The 18,398-nt window shown below is 30.0% G+C and overlaps 1 protein-coding gene across 13 annotated transcripts in view; it reads right to left on the minus strand.

Moving 5' to 3' along the window:
• The window catches only part of LOC146530724 (uncharacterized), a 125,551-nt gene that overhangs the window by 41,324 nt on the left and 65,829 nt on the right, over positions 1-18,398 (minus strand). For 12 of the 13 annotated variants that reach the window (XM_085199396.1, XM_085199383.1, XM_085199394.1 and 9 more), the window contains one exon: positions 741-788. The exons of the other annotated variant lie outside the window; for it this stretch is intronic. In XM_085199396.1, coding sequence (XP_085055522.1) covers positions 741-788 — 48 coding nt within the window. The remainder of the gene's footprint in view (positions 1-740; positions 789-18,398) is intronic. 13 annotated transcript variants of the gene reach the window in all.

Consider the following 18,398-nt stretch of genomic DNA (forward strand, 5'->3'; position numbering starts at 1 on the left):
TAAGAGGTTAAATCACTGAAAACACAAACTTTCCAACACATTCCAAAATAATTAGTCAGAGTTAGTTAATTTTCGTGTATTAGATAGCAAACAAACAAATTATAGGTAGAACTTCCGTGAAGCAAATAATTTGAATTCATTTAAGAAATTTTGGTTGATTTGTTGGTTTAATATTCAAAAATTGCCATTTTTTAAAGTAATTAAAATGTAAAATTTTATTATACATTTTATACGTTTATTCCACACTCATGAAGGAAAAATCCTTTTTTTAGAAAACGTAAAAAATTTGAACACGCACCTCTTAGAATTTTTTCATACATTTTCCAAAAAAATAAATATTTTATATAGTTTTTCCAACAATTATAGCGAAAAATGTACTAATACATTTCAAGGTTAAAGCTATTCTTATGTTAATGTATTTTATCATTCTTTGTCATTTGCACATACATGGCTTGACATTTCCATGTCCTTCTCAATACATGTTATGTCACATATTTATAATAGTGAAGTTATTTCCTGGTGTTTTTTAAATTAGACAATTTTATTAATATTTTATACGTATCGTTAAATCATTAACTAAGATTTTTTAAAAAATTATATAGATTTTATTTATTTGAAAACTATTTTTGAATTTATACAGTATATTAATAATAATATATTATATTATATTAGCAATATAACGTCAACTGTTATTTAGGGGCCACTCGGAGGAAAACACAACATTCTGTCAAAGCTAATACCTGGCGAGGACGAGCGCGCTTTGAATGTCGGCGCGATCATCACGGTCTCTGGAAATCACAATCAAATCTATGAAATTTCTCGTTACACATAAATATCCATTACTAAATTAATAAATGAAGGTTTCTAGAAATAATGCTTAATCAATATATTAATTAAGAAAATCGAAATGAAAGGAGAAAACATTAACTAATTAATTTACATAAAGATTTTCTATTGAAAACTTCTACAACTCTAGTTAAATATGTTATCAGCTATCTCTATCTACCTCTTAAAATGTGGAAAATGCGTGTATAAAAGAGAAAAAATAAACCAATCTTAAACTTTCGTCCATAAAAGATAAGAATATTATAACCATGTGAATATATTTAATCTACTCTATCTAATATTTAACAAACACAATAGTGTTAATGATAAGGAAACACTGTTTTCGTTGAAGGTGAAGGATTCGGGTCATTCGGCCGGTGCGTCACTCCGAACGGTGCTGAACAAATATTGAATTAACGTGTACGGAATAATTGTGGAGAAAGCCCGTTGCCCGGTCAGGGTAACGAAGCAACATTGTGATAACAAAGGTGGCTCTATCATCTAAATATATTTAGGCACTTTAATTAATGAAATTAGTATATTTTATTTTAATGATAATGTTCAGGCCAGTAGTAGTGTAGGGGCACAGGCGTGTGACTGTGAACGCGACAGGTTGTGGGTTCCATTCCCAGTCCAGGTGTCGAGGCAAAGACCGGGGTTGAGTTCCACTACTCAACACGCAATGGCTCCAGAATTCGGTGGAAAGTAAGGGAACGGTGTCCCTAGGTTTACCCCTGCCTTTTCCCTGCCTACCCTGCTGTGTGCTTCAGCTATTTAGGGCTTCTTACAAAAGTGATATTTTTAATTATCAAAATGTGTAATTATATATTATCAGAAAATAGGTATAAGTTCATTCTCGGTCTTATTGCTACTACTAAACTGGTATTAATAAGTTTTATTGCTTTTGTAATATCGATTAAACTAAAAGTATTTAATATACCTTTTTCTAAGTTCTCATTTATCACTTTTTATATTCAGCCCTTAAATATAAAATGTCACTTAACCAGATTTTTCTAAACGAGGTAAATGTAAAGTTCTAAAAATATGTCTCAATAACTATGAACTAATAATTCCTTGGCAATTATGAAAGTATTTATTAACTTTTCAAGTATTTAATAGTAAATAACGGTAGTACCATTAAAGCTGGCATGATATGTTCAGTGAAGGCTTTAAGGTAAATAATAATTTATAATTATCGTAATTGAACGTGGTAGAATCGATTATGTTATGAATAATTTATAAATTCCATAGGTCTTAATCGAGCCTCGAGGTAACCGGCAAACGTTTGTTGTCTTTACTTGGTTTTATAAATAAAACAAGTAATTCTTATATAAATACTTAATTTTTTATATTAATATTTTTTGTTATTTTTTAAATTTTCACGTATCATCTGCATTTTTGGGGCGAAAATATTGATTACTTCATTAAATACTTTCTTTCCATATCTTTCCATAACTGAGAAGATTTTTTTAGTGTTAAACTTTATTATATAAATGTAAATCTATTTCAATTTGCTAAAGGGTTAAATTAGGACAGCAATGAGTCGAACAGGTAGAGTCTTTGCCAACGGGCTTTGGCACAGACTTTACCTTACTGATTTAGTTGAATGTCAAATACTGAAATACGTAAGGCCATTATTTTGTATTTCAGTATTAACTAAAAACGTGATCGAAAGCTAATCAATACTCAGTTTCAAAGCTATGAATAGAGTTAACTGCAAACAGGAAATAAGACGTTTATCAGGAGAGGTTTGGAATTCCCGTGAATTTTGTGCTCTAAGGTAAACCAAACGATACAATAGAAGTTCCTGATGCTAATTCGAACTCTAGAGGCATTGGGTGTTGAGTGGCGGAACACTACGCCGCGCTTTGTCTCGACACTATAGCGAAGAAATTAAAATATGAAATATTTCAATTCTTCGAGTGAGAATCAAACCCAAGATTGCACTCTATATTGACATTAAAATATTTTAGCCAAAAAACGGAACAATTCCCAATTATTAATATGCACGATAATATGGTGAAAATTTCAATAATAATAATTGACACAATTTATTAATTTTGATCAAAAAATAATGAAAATTCCACAATATTAATTTAGCAGATAGCAAATGTTAATACTCGTTTCACAGTTCCCATTGATACTCGTAGACTTTACAATCCTCATTTCCATATCAAACATTCGAACATCAATATGGGACTAATAAAGGGTGCGCCGGAACGCTCGAGTGCGCATACGCAGCAAATAGAGCCCAGATCCTGTGCTCAACTATAGTGTGTGAAATGACTGCACCCAATTTGGGTATGGGATTTGTGTCTCTCTTTTTTAGTGTCTATGTTCACATTTTATGTGATTGTACTTTATGTGAAATATATAATGTTGACAGTTTGTGTAGTTTAGGAATATATAAATGGTGCTTTTTTTTAACGAAAGAAAATTAAAATATATGTTTTTTTTGGCTTAGGTATTTCTATTTGTATCTACATAAATAAATCATATTAACTTGTACTTGTTGTTATTTATATTTTTTTTAATACTATTAAAGATGTAGAAGGGTCTAAAAAATTTAATTTATCAGCATATTTAATTAAAAATTAATACAAAATTAAAACTAAAACATTTGAGTTCAAGTGCTCTAATCTATATTGAATGAAATCCCGTAATCTCTAAAAGCAATTCAAAGTAATCCATAGACGACAAGTCAGGCACCTAAATCTTGCAAAGATATATTACCACTGCGGCAAATATTTAAATCTTATTCACATTACGAGAAAAGCATCGGGGAAATTATCTACCTACTTAGCAACATGACTGCAGTCTTTTATACAAAAGAAAATCCTATAATAGGATGTAGGATAACTAGTGTGAGAAGTCAGTCATGGCGAAGGGGCACTAGTGTATGACTTTAAACGAGTTTGTGGATTCGATTTGCACTAGAAGAAATAAAATATTTAATATTATTTTATCACTCTGGTGTCGAGGTAAAGCACGACGTTGAGTTCTGCCACTTAACACACAATGTCTCAAGAATTTGGCGGAAAGTGAGGAGCGGAGTTTCCTAACTCTACCCTTCTACATGAGGAATACAGGAGAGTCCAAATTTAAGAGCTAAATTTATGCATTCTGTAAACTACGTAATGCATCATTCTAATTTAACTCGGTTTCCTAGAATAATATTACAAAATATCAAATAACAGATGTTGACGCAACGTACGCATGCAAAGGTCTAATGAATGAATGATTCATGCTAGTTAGTTACTATCAAACGATTAGCCGACTTTTAGGTTGCGGTTGGTAATTTCCGTTGGAAATTTCATCTTGTATATATCTACAATTTTTCTAGACGGTTGAAATTTTCATAAGATTTTAAGATTAAAACCTTCAATACAAACGTTAAATCGTTCATTTAAATATTAATAGGTTAGGAGTAACTAATGAACTTAATAAGTTAATATTGAGTGTATAGATTGTACGCAGATTAAGGAGTATAAGAAAGAAATAATCTAGCGAAATACCTCAGAGAACGGAACGGAATTTTCCATTTTTCATCTTAAAGTCTACGCAAACAAGGTTTACGGAGAAGACTTCTCGTTTCTTTAGATGGAATGAAGGAGGAAACTAATCGATTTTTTTTCTTCGTGCATCTCTTGCATATTGCAATACAGGCGGTAAGTAAAACCGTCTATAATAACTATACAATTAACATTGGTACATTTCGAAATATTTCGTTTTCAGCTGATTTTGATTTCTTGCTTAATCCTTAAATATGATATATTCAAAATACATGTAATTTACATGCTGTACGTCCTTTATAATAATTAGTTTATATAACATTATTATATCAAAACATCTTTAATTAATCGTTCCATAAACTTGGGTGGTTTATTAATGGCTTCCCCCAACAAATTGTCAGGTGACAGTCATTTTACATTTTAGCTGACACCTTGTCAAAGTACATGAATTAGGCTGATATAATATCAAGATTGAAGGGTTATCTTAAAGTGCTTTTCATAAATAATGAACAATATTTTCATTTCTTCGAGGCAAAACGCGGCGTTGAGTTTCGCCACTCAACACGCAATACCTATAGAATTCGGCGGAAAGTGGGGAGCGGAGTGTCTTGACACTAGGCTCCACTACCTACCCTGCTAAATGCGGGATAGAGCGTGAAGCTGAACATAAAAATAATTAACAACCTTCCCATTAGCTGAACATCACTACACTATAGAAACATGCAAAAAGCGAATAATTTTGATTGTATGTACCTATAGGTAATATTGTTTTTTATAATAGCTATTCATTAAATGTTATATAAACATAAATAAATTGTGCAATTTATTTAATAAATATAATTGATAAAGCAATTTATTCACCAAATTGCTTTACCGAAAAACGAGCCTATATAAAAATGTTGCTATTACAAAAAGGAGAAAAAAATATCACGATGAAGTGTAACAAATTATGGAGACTGAGAATCCACCTTTGACACGAGACGCTCACATTTCTTAATCAAGACGTAGAAAGGAGAGACGAAGATTGGAAAATCGCTCCGGTCTCATCTAGCGGCACAGGAACTTGCGAAGTGAGGTGTTTAAATAAACAACTGATATAAGAGAAGATACGTGAATACCTCTCAAATGTCTATAAGTTAATGAAAGTTTAAATTACTTTTTGTTTGAAATTGTTTTGTAGGTTATTTTTTTATTTATTTTTTGTAAATGGCAATACTTAAATAACTTTGATGAAGTATATTTAGCTATATTTGCTTCTTTTAAATGCTAAATTGAAAAAACTTCGTACAAGTTCGAATATTACATACATAAAATGTTTTTTTTTAATTTAAATAAAATATATATAATTTACATCTCAAGACTAATAAATGTAATTCCAAAGGTACAATGAAACTTTACTACCTATTAAAGAACAACATTAAATGCACAATAGAAATTCAATTATTCACGTTATCTCTAAACGATATACGAGTATTCTTTGATTAAATTTCTTTAAAAGGCAAAGGTAATCAGCTTCTACAGAATGCTAATAGCCACTGGGTAGATTCTTAGCCGTTTATCTCTAATTAGGTATGAAGGAGGATTACGATAGCGTTGGTATAATAGTTGGGTTCTGGGCGTGGCCAGAAACCATGACCTAGATGTCTTGTCTTGACCATAGGGCACTGTGGGTGTAAACACTTTTTATCAATTATGAAACAGTTGACAGCTAACGTCATTATGACATAATTTGTCAATGTCAAAAAGAAACATGAAAATAAATAAATCAGCTTCACGCGGTATCCCGCATACAGCAAAGGGAACAGCGATTCTCCACTTTTCGCAGAATTTTTTGAGGCATTTATTGAGTGGCGGAACTTAACGCCGAACTTTTAGACTTGGTGCTAGTAGGAAGAAATGAAGATATTAAGATATAATAAATTATTCCCTGGAGTGGGGATCGAACCTACAACTATCACGTTACAGTCACACCTTTGTGCCCCTGTGCACGGCCTCAGATTATATACCACCCTATAGTCTCTCATCCTGTTAGACTTCCGAAATAATATTAGCTTTCCGAACTAAAAATACAGAGAATTAACAATTAAAACATTCATTTCAAACTATTAAACAAATAACCAACACTGAGTGGCGTCTCTAATACGATTTACTAAAAGGTCGTGTTATTTGACCTAACTAAACGCAGTTGAACGCTAAATTGAGTTACAAAGGCTAGTAATAACCATGTAGCTGGAATTTAATAGTTTTTAGATGATTTATATATTGGATTCGTGACTAAGTGAAATAATGTTTGCGGCATACGATTGGTTGTAGATTCGATGTACATTCGACTTCCTTTACAAAAAATAAATTACGACTAGGTTCCCTCTGTCTAAACTGCTTTGTAAGATAAAGAGTAATGTCAAAAATATATGTATAAGTAAATTATTATTCTTATTTCCATTGTTCGAGAAAAATAGATGCTTTAAGTTCAGCAAGTAATCAGTTTTAGTGTTGAAAGTAGACTCGTAACACTAGGTTTTTCCTCACTCCCCCATTATATGTGAGAGTTGCCAGAAACAAATAAATATTTGATATTACAAATAAATAATAAAAGGAAGGCGTGTACAGTGAAAGTATTTTCTAAAAATATCTAAAAGTATCATTAAAAGAATTCAGTTTATGTTGTTTGAATATTTATATTCTAATTATAAATCGATACTACCGCAGTATAATGTGAGCTATAAATATATTACATTAGCACGCCATTTTTAAAATATTATGTTTTTTTTTTATATTGAAGACCAACAGATCTAAAGAAGGGTGAAAGCAAAAATACTTAATTCTTCTATTAAACGTTATCGATAACAAGTATACCAAACAAATAATTTTGGTTTTTTGTTTCATTGTACGCAGTTATGTGGCCGTGATTAATTTAATTTCTAAATATATTTATATATTAACTGTACCTATTTTTTCTGTATTATTTTTAAAATATTTTTCTCGATATACTTAACATTGAAAGCGACTTAATATAAATAAGTCACGAAATTTTATTTATTTCAATAAAATTATTGGTAACGTTAAATAACTATATTAATTAACGAATAACATTTTGACTTAGATACGTTACGTATCCAAAGGAATGGTTACCAACATAGTAGGTGATATTGGATAAGACAGATACAGATGGATTAAATTCTAGAGCAAACTATCTATTCAAACTCTTCATCCTACAAAGCTGTGCTAAAATCGATAGTTTGGTTCTGTGACCACAAGTCCACTTCGGATTTAAATGTAAACGCAACACCACCCTCGCCTCCACTAGACCGAACATCAACAAGAACAATGCCGATACCAGTGATACTTATTTTGACATTACAGTATTACTAATAATATTTATATTAACACATTTTTTTATATTTTTTTGTATTTTAGTCATGTTTCTATTCTTCGCACTCGTATGGTAATGCATGTAGGGTGGCAACATTACTATGTTCTGCCACCCCTTCATAATGTTTTTTTTAAGTTTTTATACTGTCATTTTATCATTTTCATATATTCTAATTGATATTTTAATATCCTGCTCAATTAGATAATAATAAGCAATGACTGAGAAGCTACGGGTTTAATAAACAATAATGTTTATAATATTGAAAATAGTATTATTTCGATAAAACATAATATTATTTTAATACCAGCGATGACCGGTGGCGTATAATTTAGAATGCATCATGTATATAGACTGTATAATTAAATAAATTTAATTTTCTTCGACAGATTATATGCTATATAAATTATATTCTATTAATTCTGAAAATTATTGATGAAACATTTAAAAGCTAGTTGTATTTTAGTAAAAGCTAGTTGTTTAATAAAAATTGCCCACATTGCAATGGTAGAAAGAAGAGATAGGACATTTAACAGACATTGTCCAAAGGATAGCTTGCTTGTTAATCATACTGGGAAAACGTGATATTTCTTTTAAATTTTCCGTAATTATGATTCAAAACCACAACGATACTAGTAAATAGTTAGTAAATGTTACTATAGTTTATATACTTACATAAAATAAATTGATTATCTGTAAAACCACAGACTATAAAAGGTACCTACTATATTATAAGATCACCTGTCACGCAGTAAGAATATAAATAATGTTTATACATGTGTTCCGAATAATATATCTTCGAGGTGTATCGTGAAATTAGAATGTCAAACCTTACGCTTCATCTCGCGATATGATATTCCCATTCCATATTATATATTATACTATGTACGGACTTTGACTCTGTCTGAGTGAACGTGGGATATGCGATCGTAAAATTTAATTTATTTAGTTTTCTTCATTTTTATAGAAAGTATTACGTATATTATGTTGTTTTATACACATATAGTTTTGTTATATTTTTGTGACTGAAATTCGAACCCACAGTTTTCATTTTTATGATCAAACACTTTTCACCTGTTGCAACCATGGTGGCTTCTTTTTACCAGACCGCAAAGGAAGGGTTATTTTTATCTTATTAATGTAATTATTCTTATATGTCAGTATTTCTCGTCTTCCAATAGCACCAATAGCATAAAGTTGGGTGAAGTTTATTAATAAAGTTGGGTGATTTTTATTTCTTTAGTTAGGTACATGTCTAAACAGGAAAGTTAGAAGATCAGTTTAAAAAAGATATTGAAATTAACCAATGAAAACGGGAAACGCGGTCATACTTATTGAACGAACACTGAAGAAAACGTCATTGAAATAGTTCCAGTTGATAATGTCGAACAAATGCAACAAGAAATAGAAATAATACAATCAAAAAATAAATAAAATTTTCCTATTTCCTAACAAATATTTGTTTGTAAACATATAATATTACATACCGAGCGCACGGGCGACATGGAGGATAGAGGCACTTCAATATTGCGGTGATGACATTCTAAGGCATTAAGGTATGATGTTGCGAGATGTAATCTTATTTTAGAATGCAATAACAGTTGAATTACATTATGTCTGGTTTACCTTATACATTTACCGCGTATAAAATATATTATTTCAATAGTTATTTGTAAACTACGTAGCGTTCAAAAGATGTAATAGATAATTACTATTTAATTACATTTTAATCCTCAAAAACTTGAGCAAAAAGAGTTTATTCAAAATTAATTAAGCAATTTTAAATAAATCGTATAATAAACTTTAAAAAATATTCAATTACTATAGCAAAACCAGGGTAAAATATCTTAAAATTACTGTATTAACTTTTCTTTTTAATTAAACACCATTTAATGGCACTATAAAAGGTAGCCGGTAAAGAATGAAATAAAATGTAAAGACTTATTTTACGTAACAGAAATATATATATTTTTTAAATATCATTCGTATAGCGTTGCCTCCATGTAAAACAATAAGAATAAAAGAACTGAAAAATATATACATATATACATATAATTGTAATATACATCCAAGTGATTTAAAAATCACAATAGAATGATAAGAGATAAACGAATTACGACCCTCGACATACATACGTAGATAAGCCAGAATATTTTTATTATTTGCTTAAACAGTTCAATAAAATATTACAGGTATTAATACTTACTCAATTTAAACAATATCCCTTTCTGTAATCCGTTCACGTGCACACACACGGTGTTCAGCTAGCACTTCTCAACTAAACATAAATATTATAAAACCCATACGATTCACGATAATCTTAATTATGTTATTATACATTAAAAAATAGTATTAAACCGACATTGTAGAACAGAGACACGAAGAAAATTCGCGGAAAAAATAGAGTTGGCGACGTGCGTGCTCCGTATATGACGATCGCGGGGCTACTGATGAGTCTACCATTGATAACGTCGAACGACGATACGGTTACCCCAAGGAAAATGGAAAACAATGGAAATTGTAGCGCGGCTCTATTATATTGTACATTGGATAATGAAAAATTCTGCCCGCTTTACTATTATACTCTTCATAACATTTTGATTGTGAAAAATTAACCATGGTTATTTATTTTGAATGATTAATTACTTTATATGTGATAAGATAGTGGATTTTCAGGTATTAGTGTTTTATAAATAAGATTTTTTACCCTAATATATAACTATAATACTATGTTCTATACAAATCCAGGTACAAAATACAAATAGTGGGCCGCCGAATAATATTACACGTATTTCTATTTTTATTTCCGTTCATTCCCGCGCTGCCCTTAAATTTGCACGTCGTCCGTTGAAACAGGAAACGTCGAAAATAAATAGTCAGAAAAGATCTTGATATAAACTAAAATCCGGTAGCTTATACTTTCCTAGGAAAGTGTCTCAGTTAGCATGATTGTTGCGAATTCAAATCCCATTTGGGTTTTTTTAAATATTTAATAAAATAATTAAAATGAAACAATTTTAGTTGCTTAAATATTAAGGAAAACTGTATCATAATCGTTTTACATAAAAAAATATATTTTAATGATAAACAATCAGGACAATTTTTAAGTCTTATAGAGCCATATCTCAAGCGATATTTTAATGCTCTTGTAGAAGAATATGTATATAAAAACTATTATAATATTAAAGAGACAGGAAGCTTCTAAATTCATAGTTATGGTGTTCATTCGTTTATAAAAAAAAAAGTCATTTTCCTTGGCTGCTTAGACAAAGCGGAACGTATAGTCTATCTATTCTTTACGCAATGTCTATACAATGAACATAGAGTGGAGAGTTTTAAGCAACTTAAAGTATATTTAGCTTTTAACGACAAAAATATATAATATTCTAATTATTTCAAGGACTAATACATTTACGTATGACACATTTGACCCATTACAAGTAATATAAATTATGAGGTGTCAGGCCGACCTCTTGACCTCAATTCACACTCCTATCCACCAAGTAAAATGATAATAATAAAACAAGCGTCTGCTCTACCCACAGCCATACATCCTTGAGCTAACAGGTTGTATTACAGATTATCTTTACGCTTAGCTCTACCAGATCATATTATTATGTGGAGAGATATAAAGATCTTAATGAAGTACGTATGTAGAGAATAGGTTATGAAAAAAACAAGTGTTTATAATTAAATACTGATTTGTTTGTTGAATTACTTGGCATATATTATAATTGAATTTATTAAGTGGCACAAGTGTGCATCTGTAAACGCGACGGTTGTAGGTTCGATTCCCATTTGAAGAAATTAAATATTTAATATTATCATTTGCTCACTCTGGTAATCAGACAAAGCGTGGTGTTGAGCTCCGCCACTCAATGCTCAATGGTTGGCCATTCCGATGGAAAATGAAGAACAGAGTGCTCTAATAGGAAAGGTAAATCTTAACACTAGGTTCCTAAGTTCCCTCTGTGTACCCTGCCAAAAATTCGTACACACAATATATCTGCTAACGTATACAAAATGGAATCACTTCATCTACTCTATATTAGTCTCTCATAGCGACAGAAATTAACACCACATTGATGTTTACCAGGTTGGAATAATGCCTTAATTTAATGACAATGCATATATCTATTGCATATACCTAGGATTTGGAGCTATAATCTCTACTTGACAAAAGACTAAAATACCACAGAATTATAATTGTTTTGTCTTACTTTAAAACTTTTACTTTTAAACTTATAATTGTAATATAATTAATTCTAAGAGTTTCACAAGCCATCGCGTATAATTTCAAATTGGTAGAAAAAAGAAAATGTAAATTATATTAGGAAACTATGGCTCTATCTCATCTCTTCTCCTGTGATGTGAAGATAAAATAATACTGGTTATTCATATGATCGAATCTTTGTACCGCAAGTACGATAAAATAAGAATATTGAAAAATACGATCCAACCCTAAAGCAATTTTTCATTTGCATTTTTTTTCTTTTAACTCTGGGATCAACTAATTTTTCTGGAGCTAAATTAGTTTTTCAAGTGCCGCTACTACAAATCTTGCTGAGTGCGAGTACTTAGCCTTAGTAAAAATTAATTTATTTTATAATATGTGTACGATTTTGTAAACAGTAAGGTTTTCACTTTAAAATTTAAATTAATACTATTTTTGTGATCGATATTCCAGTATATTTACTAAGGAACATATACTCATTATTCAAAGATTTATGCAAAGTAATTGTACATAGCTCTAACAACGTTTTTGTGCTCGTATTCAAGCTTGCTTTTACTTTTATAATAAAATATATGAAGTAATAAATTAGTATTAGAATTATTCTTGCTACACTGAACTTAAAAAACTAAAACAACAATCTGCTTTTTCCCATTCCTCTCTATTGTGAAATAAAAATATATAAAAAAAAAACCTTCGCTTCACTTTGACTGACCAGTTTGAATAGAAACAAAAAAAAATTGAAAAACATATGACATAAAAAAAGTAATAATATTTATTTTAATAAGCGGGAAGTAATACGTGTAAACATATTAATGAATGTATGCATAAATATATTATACAAGTTACTCATATTTTAATATTTATAAGTTAAAAAAAACTTTTATTAATATCTAAAGCTGAAAATTAACAACAATTATTTCTTAAAAACATTTACATCGTGATATATTTTCGTATAAAACCATTTATCATAATTTTTTAAAGGGGTTGCCTTAAATATATATGAGCGTGACATGAAAAGCGTGAGGGTATCTAATGTAATTATGATTATAGAAAGGTTTTGGGGAAATGGATGTGTTTATACAAATTATTATATTAATATATAATAATATAAATAAATATGTTTAAATATATAAACCTAAGTTTAGTTGTTAAAAACAACTGTTTCTTTTTATTTATTTATAACGAAATAATACTTAGACATTCCTTTAGTTTATTCGGCGATTCTTAGTTTCAATTTTTGAGTAGAAATTATATGTTTTTAATCAGTATTTGTTTTATTAAGATTTGTAGACATTATCAGTCACTATAACTCGAGGTACAATATTCTACTAAATCTGGAGGACGGGCAACGGACAAGCTCAGCTATTATTAATTTAGCCGCAACTTTAATTAATCTCACCCATTGCAGATTCCCACGGCCGCGGCCCTACATCCAGCTATGAATTGCGACTGACATGACTTATCACTAACACCAAGTTTCCGTTTAGTTCTCCATCAAAATATTAATTTTCTGTAAATGTTGATAAAATTATGTATTTATTTCTGACTGAAGAGAGTGTTCTTGTTTTCAATGAGTAACTATGGTTGATATATTAAAATATACATTTAAACTAAATTTTAATATTTTAAAAGTGGTAGGTGTAAGTGGTCTCAGATGGCGAAAAGCATTGTTATTTTTTTATATATATTTAAGTACAAATTGCTTGTTGTCGAAGTTTACATAGTCCTTTGTTTATTCAACGTAGATACATCAAGCTATTTAAATATATTTACTGTAATGCAGACGCAACAACTGCGCTCCGATGGTGTCTTGTCTATACGAGACGAAGAATTCATTATATTGAAACAAATGTCATTTAACTTTACCCAGGCAGCCAAGTCTTAGCTCTTAGAAAGCGAGTGCAATATGAATACTTGTATACGAGTATACAACTTGAAAAACAAAAGAACTTTGAATGAAAGAAATATATTACTACAAAAGTTTAATATCTCTTTATATAATACCAGCGTCTTGAAATGATTTTCCCTAAATTTATTAGAATGATTATTATTTTCTGCTTTAACAGCTTCTAAGAATGTTTTTTTTATTATCAGTATTTGGCCCTCTTACATTACAGCTGCATCGCTTGTTATGGAATATTTTCCAATAATAGATAAATATACATAGGGCTTTGATATACATTTACATAGTGTTAAGTCGAGTGTTAAGCTCGTCGCTCTCCGCCGAATTCTGGAAGTATTGCGTGTTAAATGGCGGATCCCAACCTTGCACTTCACCTCGACACAAAAACAAAGAATTGAAAATATTATTTCTTTATAATATTTCATTTTGTCGAGAGGGAATCGAAGTTTGAACCGAAAACCTGTTGCGTTTAGAGTTACACGCTACGGATTACTCAATTAAATGTAGGTACATGCAAAAAAAATAATAAAAAATTACATATTTTTAACACTACTGTGTTTCATCATATTTATTCTTTATGAATTCATTTTTTTGACGTACGCAATACCAAATGATACATTTGCATATTGGGTATTTTTTGTAAGCCATTGTAACTCATAATACGACCTACAAAAAGGACTACAATCCTATTCAATGTTACGCATTGCTGTCTTTTTTCGTTGAAAATAATTTTTAGGTACTATAGAGGATGATCGATTTACAATACTTGTAATATAATGGAACGATCACTCACGATGGCTTATCCAGTTAATATAAAAGGCTATAAAAGAATATCAGTTGGTCCTATTAATTTTCTAATTATAAATTGATTAACTTTGCATAACGTAACTTTGTAATCGAACAAGTATTAATTACAGAAATAGAGTTCGTAGAGTAGTTTTTATTTTCCTCTTTTAATATTTTTCTTAATGAAAATTTTACAGAAAAAAAGATTTTCTAGTTTCTGTTTTCTTCTAAAAAAAGGCCCTTTAACTATCGGTTTAAAAAATCTCATAAATTGCTACAAAAACACAAATACCTGAACTACTTGATTATCACAAAATTTAATTGTTATACTCTAGGTACTTGTTTTAGTCATTTTACGAATATTTTCAAAATATTCACAAATAATAAGTATCATTAGCTATCTTATAATATTTCCAATGCCAGACACGCTAAAACTATATTTATCTGTAGCTTGAGCCAAACGGATATTGGGCAATGGGTATTAAATTTACAGGGGAGAGACACCTCGTGACGATCTACAGCATAAATATTTCATTTTATCCAAATTACCGATAGATGGCACTAAAATATAGAAATTAATATTTCTATCGGAATTGATATTTTTATTTGTTTTAATTTAAAAGAAAGTGAGGCTGTCGTCGCGCAGTGGCACGAGTGTGTCACCGTAATGGCGACGGTAGTGGTTTCGACTCCCTCTCGGGCGAATAAATTATTAATATTTATTCTAATTTGGTATATATTTCAAAACAATAATCATTAATCTTTTAAATTTCTATTTATAGGAATACCAAAGACGATTTCTTTGTGATATTTAAATAGTCGTCAATCAATATTATTAAATTAATATAAATATTATAGTAAAATTCAAATAATAGTTTATTGCTGCAAAATACTTAATTCTCAAATGTTGATATAAAAAAGCGGACACTAATTTAATTTGACTCAGATAATTATGGCTTTATTCTTATCTAAATATATGTTTATTAATGTACGTAAGAAGTGTAATCAGCTAATAAACAGTCATGCACACACAAAAATAAATTTATAAGAGTATAGCGTCTTTACTTTGCCAATGACCGAATGTGTTCTAGATTAACGAATACATTTTCACTCTATTTAATTTTGTCAGAGAAAATACGTAAAAGTAATAATAGAAACAAGTAACTATTATAGCCTTGTGGTGCAGTATGAAAAAGGAACGTGATAGTTATAGGTTTGATTTTCCTTCTGCATATTCCACATTATATGAATAAATCATTAAGCAAAAGATTTTTTTTACAGTAAATAAGAAAATACCAATAAAAAAATATAGAATTATAGAAGAAAATAGCGACAATGTGATTTTACGACGTTTTTTATTGTCATGTATATGTTTTGCAAAGGTAAGTAACACGTACAATATACTCGTACTGTAATCGTTTTATAGTGAGCAATTTTTCTTAACGATCTAGAAATAAATCATAATATGAACATCATATTTTTTCAGCTTCACGCATATAGAAGTGTAAGCAGAGAGATCCTAGTGTTAAGATATTCCGTGTTGGGAGGCGAAACTCAACGCCGCGTTTTGGCTCGATACCAGAGTGAAGAAATTAAAATATTATATATTTTGTTTCCTCAAATAAGAATCGAACCCACGGCCTGTCGCGTTTACAGTCCTTGCCCCTGGGCCACGACCGGCCTCTATTATAATATTATTTTCGCGTATAACAGCTTACTGTATAAAGAGTTTGCATAAACAGTAAATGAAAAACTGATAGAAGACTGAAATAAGTAGGTACGTAAAGTTATTCAAATTGAAGCACTTAAATAAATAATATTTAGATTTTCGACAAGTATTGTTACAATTAAAAAAAATACTTTAATAAAATAATAGTAGGCATTCTGGCACAGATGTGTCATGATCGTATAAACATACCAACACCATATTTTCAGAACAAGATTACGTCGCGAAAAGAAGATGAATACGTTTCTCCAGACAAAATGACAAGTAAGATACACCGAATGATATACTTAAGTGAATATGAACCTTAATTAACAATGATATATAAATCAGCTTGACGTTGTATCCCCCATATAGCCTCCTATATTCAGAGGGAACCTAGTCTTCCCTCTGAATAGAGGAGGCTTAGACACTACGTTCCCCGCTTCCTACCGGATTTTTCGAGTTGCTAACAATGATTGAGTTTCAATATGTAATATTTTTGTTAACTTTCTATGTATAAGCAAATGTGTGTTTTATAACTAGCCTTCTAACACTAATTAGAAAAGATTCTTAATCTTCATCAAATAAGCTTTTAATAAATCGACTAACCTTTTAAAAAAAACGAAAGACACCTTAGAAAAATCATAACCAGGAGGTGCTTACTCTAGTTAAAATAAATTTGTAAATGGTCCTACACAGAATTTCTAAGTAATTATCCAATATAAAGTTATTTTATACGATGAATTTAAAATGTACTTGAATAACTTATATAATTTTTATCGCCTGTTTATAGGTACTATAGCACTGTTCGCACCATTAAAATAAAACGGAGAAGTGAGAGTATGGTTCTTGCAATTAAAAATAATTGTTCAGGTAGAGCCCATTTGCACGAAAGCAATGGCTACGTTGTACATATTTCTATAAGAAGTGCGTTAATTTCTTAAGTAAAAATGAACACAATTTATCTTATTAAATTATAGATTATTTAGAGTATTTACTATATTATTATAACGATACACCGTTATATCTTATGAGATTATAACAGAACCTACGTAAATAAAACAAATCGAATCAGCGTCACGATGTATCCGGCACACAGCAGGGTACGCAGAGGGAACCTAGTGTTGTGACACCTACGTTCTAAACCATATTGCTACACGAGCATTGAACCTGTTGCAGTAAAGGTTTTTTTTATTGTGGCATGTTGACTATATATAACCTTTACTTGTATCGACAGAATAATCTAATTATGTTAAAGTAAAATATTTAATTATAAAACAATGTTTTCTATCAAAAAATACTTAAGAAAGTCCACAGACATATTATTATAAAAAACAGTATAAAAAAGCCAAGACAAGCCATGTTTTAGTTATTATTACGTATATCAGTGAAATGTAACCATCATTTAGACATTGTCCGAGTAGTGACTAGTGTCTGCTTTTAGAGTGAGTGGCCCCGACCCCAGGTGACGTCACTTCCGCAGTCAAATCGGTTCCGGCGCGCCTGCGGGCTCTTTAACATTCACTCTTTTGTAGACCCCGATACGGTGGATTGTATATCGAGCCACTCATATGGTTAGCCTCATGGAAAGTTTATTAATACAGTATTATATTTATTAATATTATTAATATAATATTATATTTATAAAATTTCCAACTAATCATCTCTTCAGTTAATTCTGTATTTGCCTCAAAGCTATATATCTATTTTTACAAATAAATATTTAAAATAGTGGGAGATTTGATTGCAATTTCGAGTATCATATATTTAAATGTGCGTAAGATCACTAATGTAAGACAACTAATTACATTCCATTTTCCTTTGTTAATATTTAATTATATTTATATTTATCTATACTGGCATTTAAATTATCTATTGATAGAGGGCTCTCTATTTTTTTAAAGGTCATTTATTATAAGCTTTTATTAATAGCATGTGAGTGTAATATGGTATAATATGGTTAGATATGTCGTATATCGTTGTTGTCGTTACTAAATGTCAAGGCAAATTTAAAATACTTGTATTTATACTTTAAAGATATTTATTTGATTTGTCAGCTATAG

Source organism: Heliconius melpomene, chromosome 16, assembly GCF_056956725.1.
Source record: "Heliconius melpomene rosina isolate 202511_hmr_F chromosome 16, ASM5695672v1, whole genome shotgun sequence".
Taxonomy (NCBI): domain Eukaryota; kingdom Metazoa; phylum Arthropoda; class Insecta; order Lepidoptera; family Nymphalidae; genus Heliconius; species Heliconius melpomene.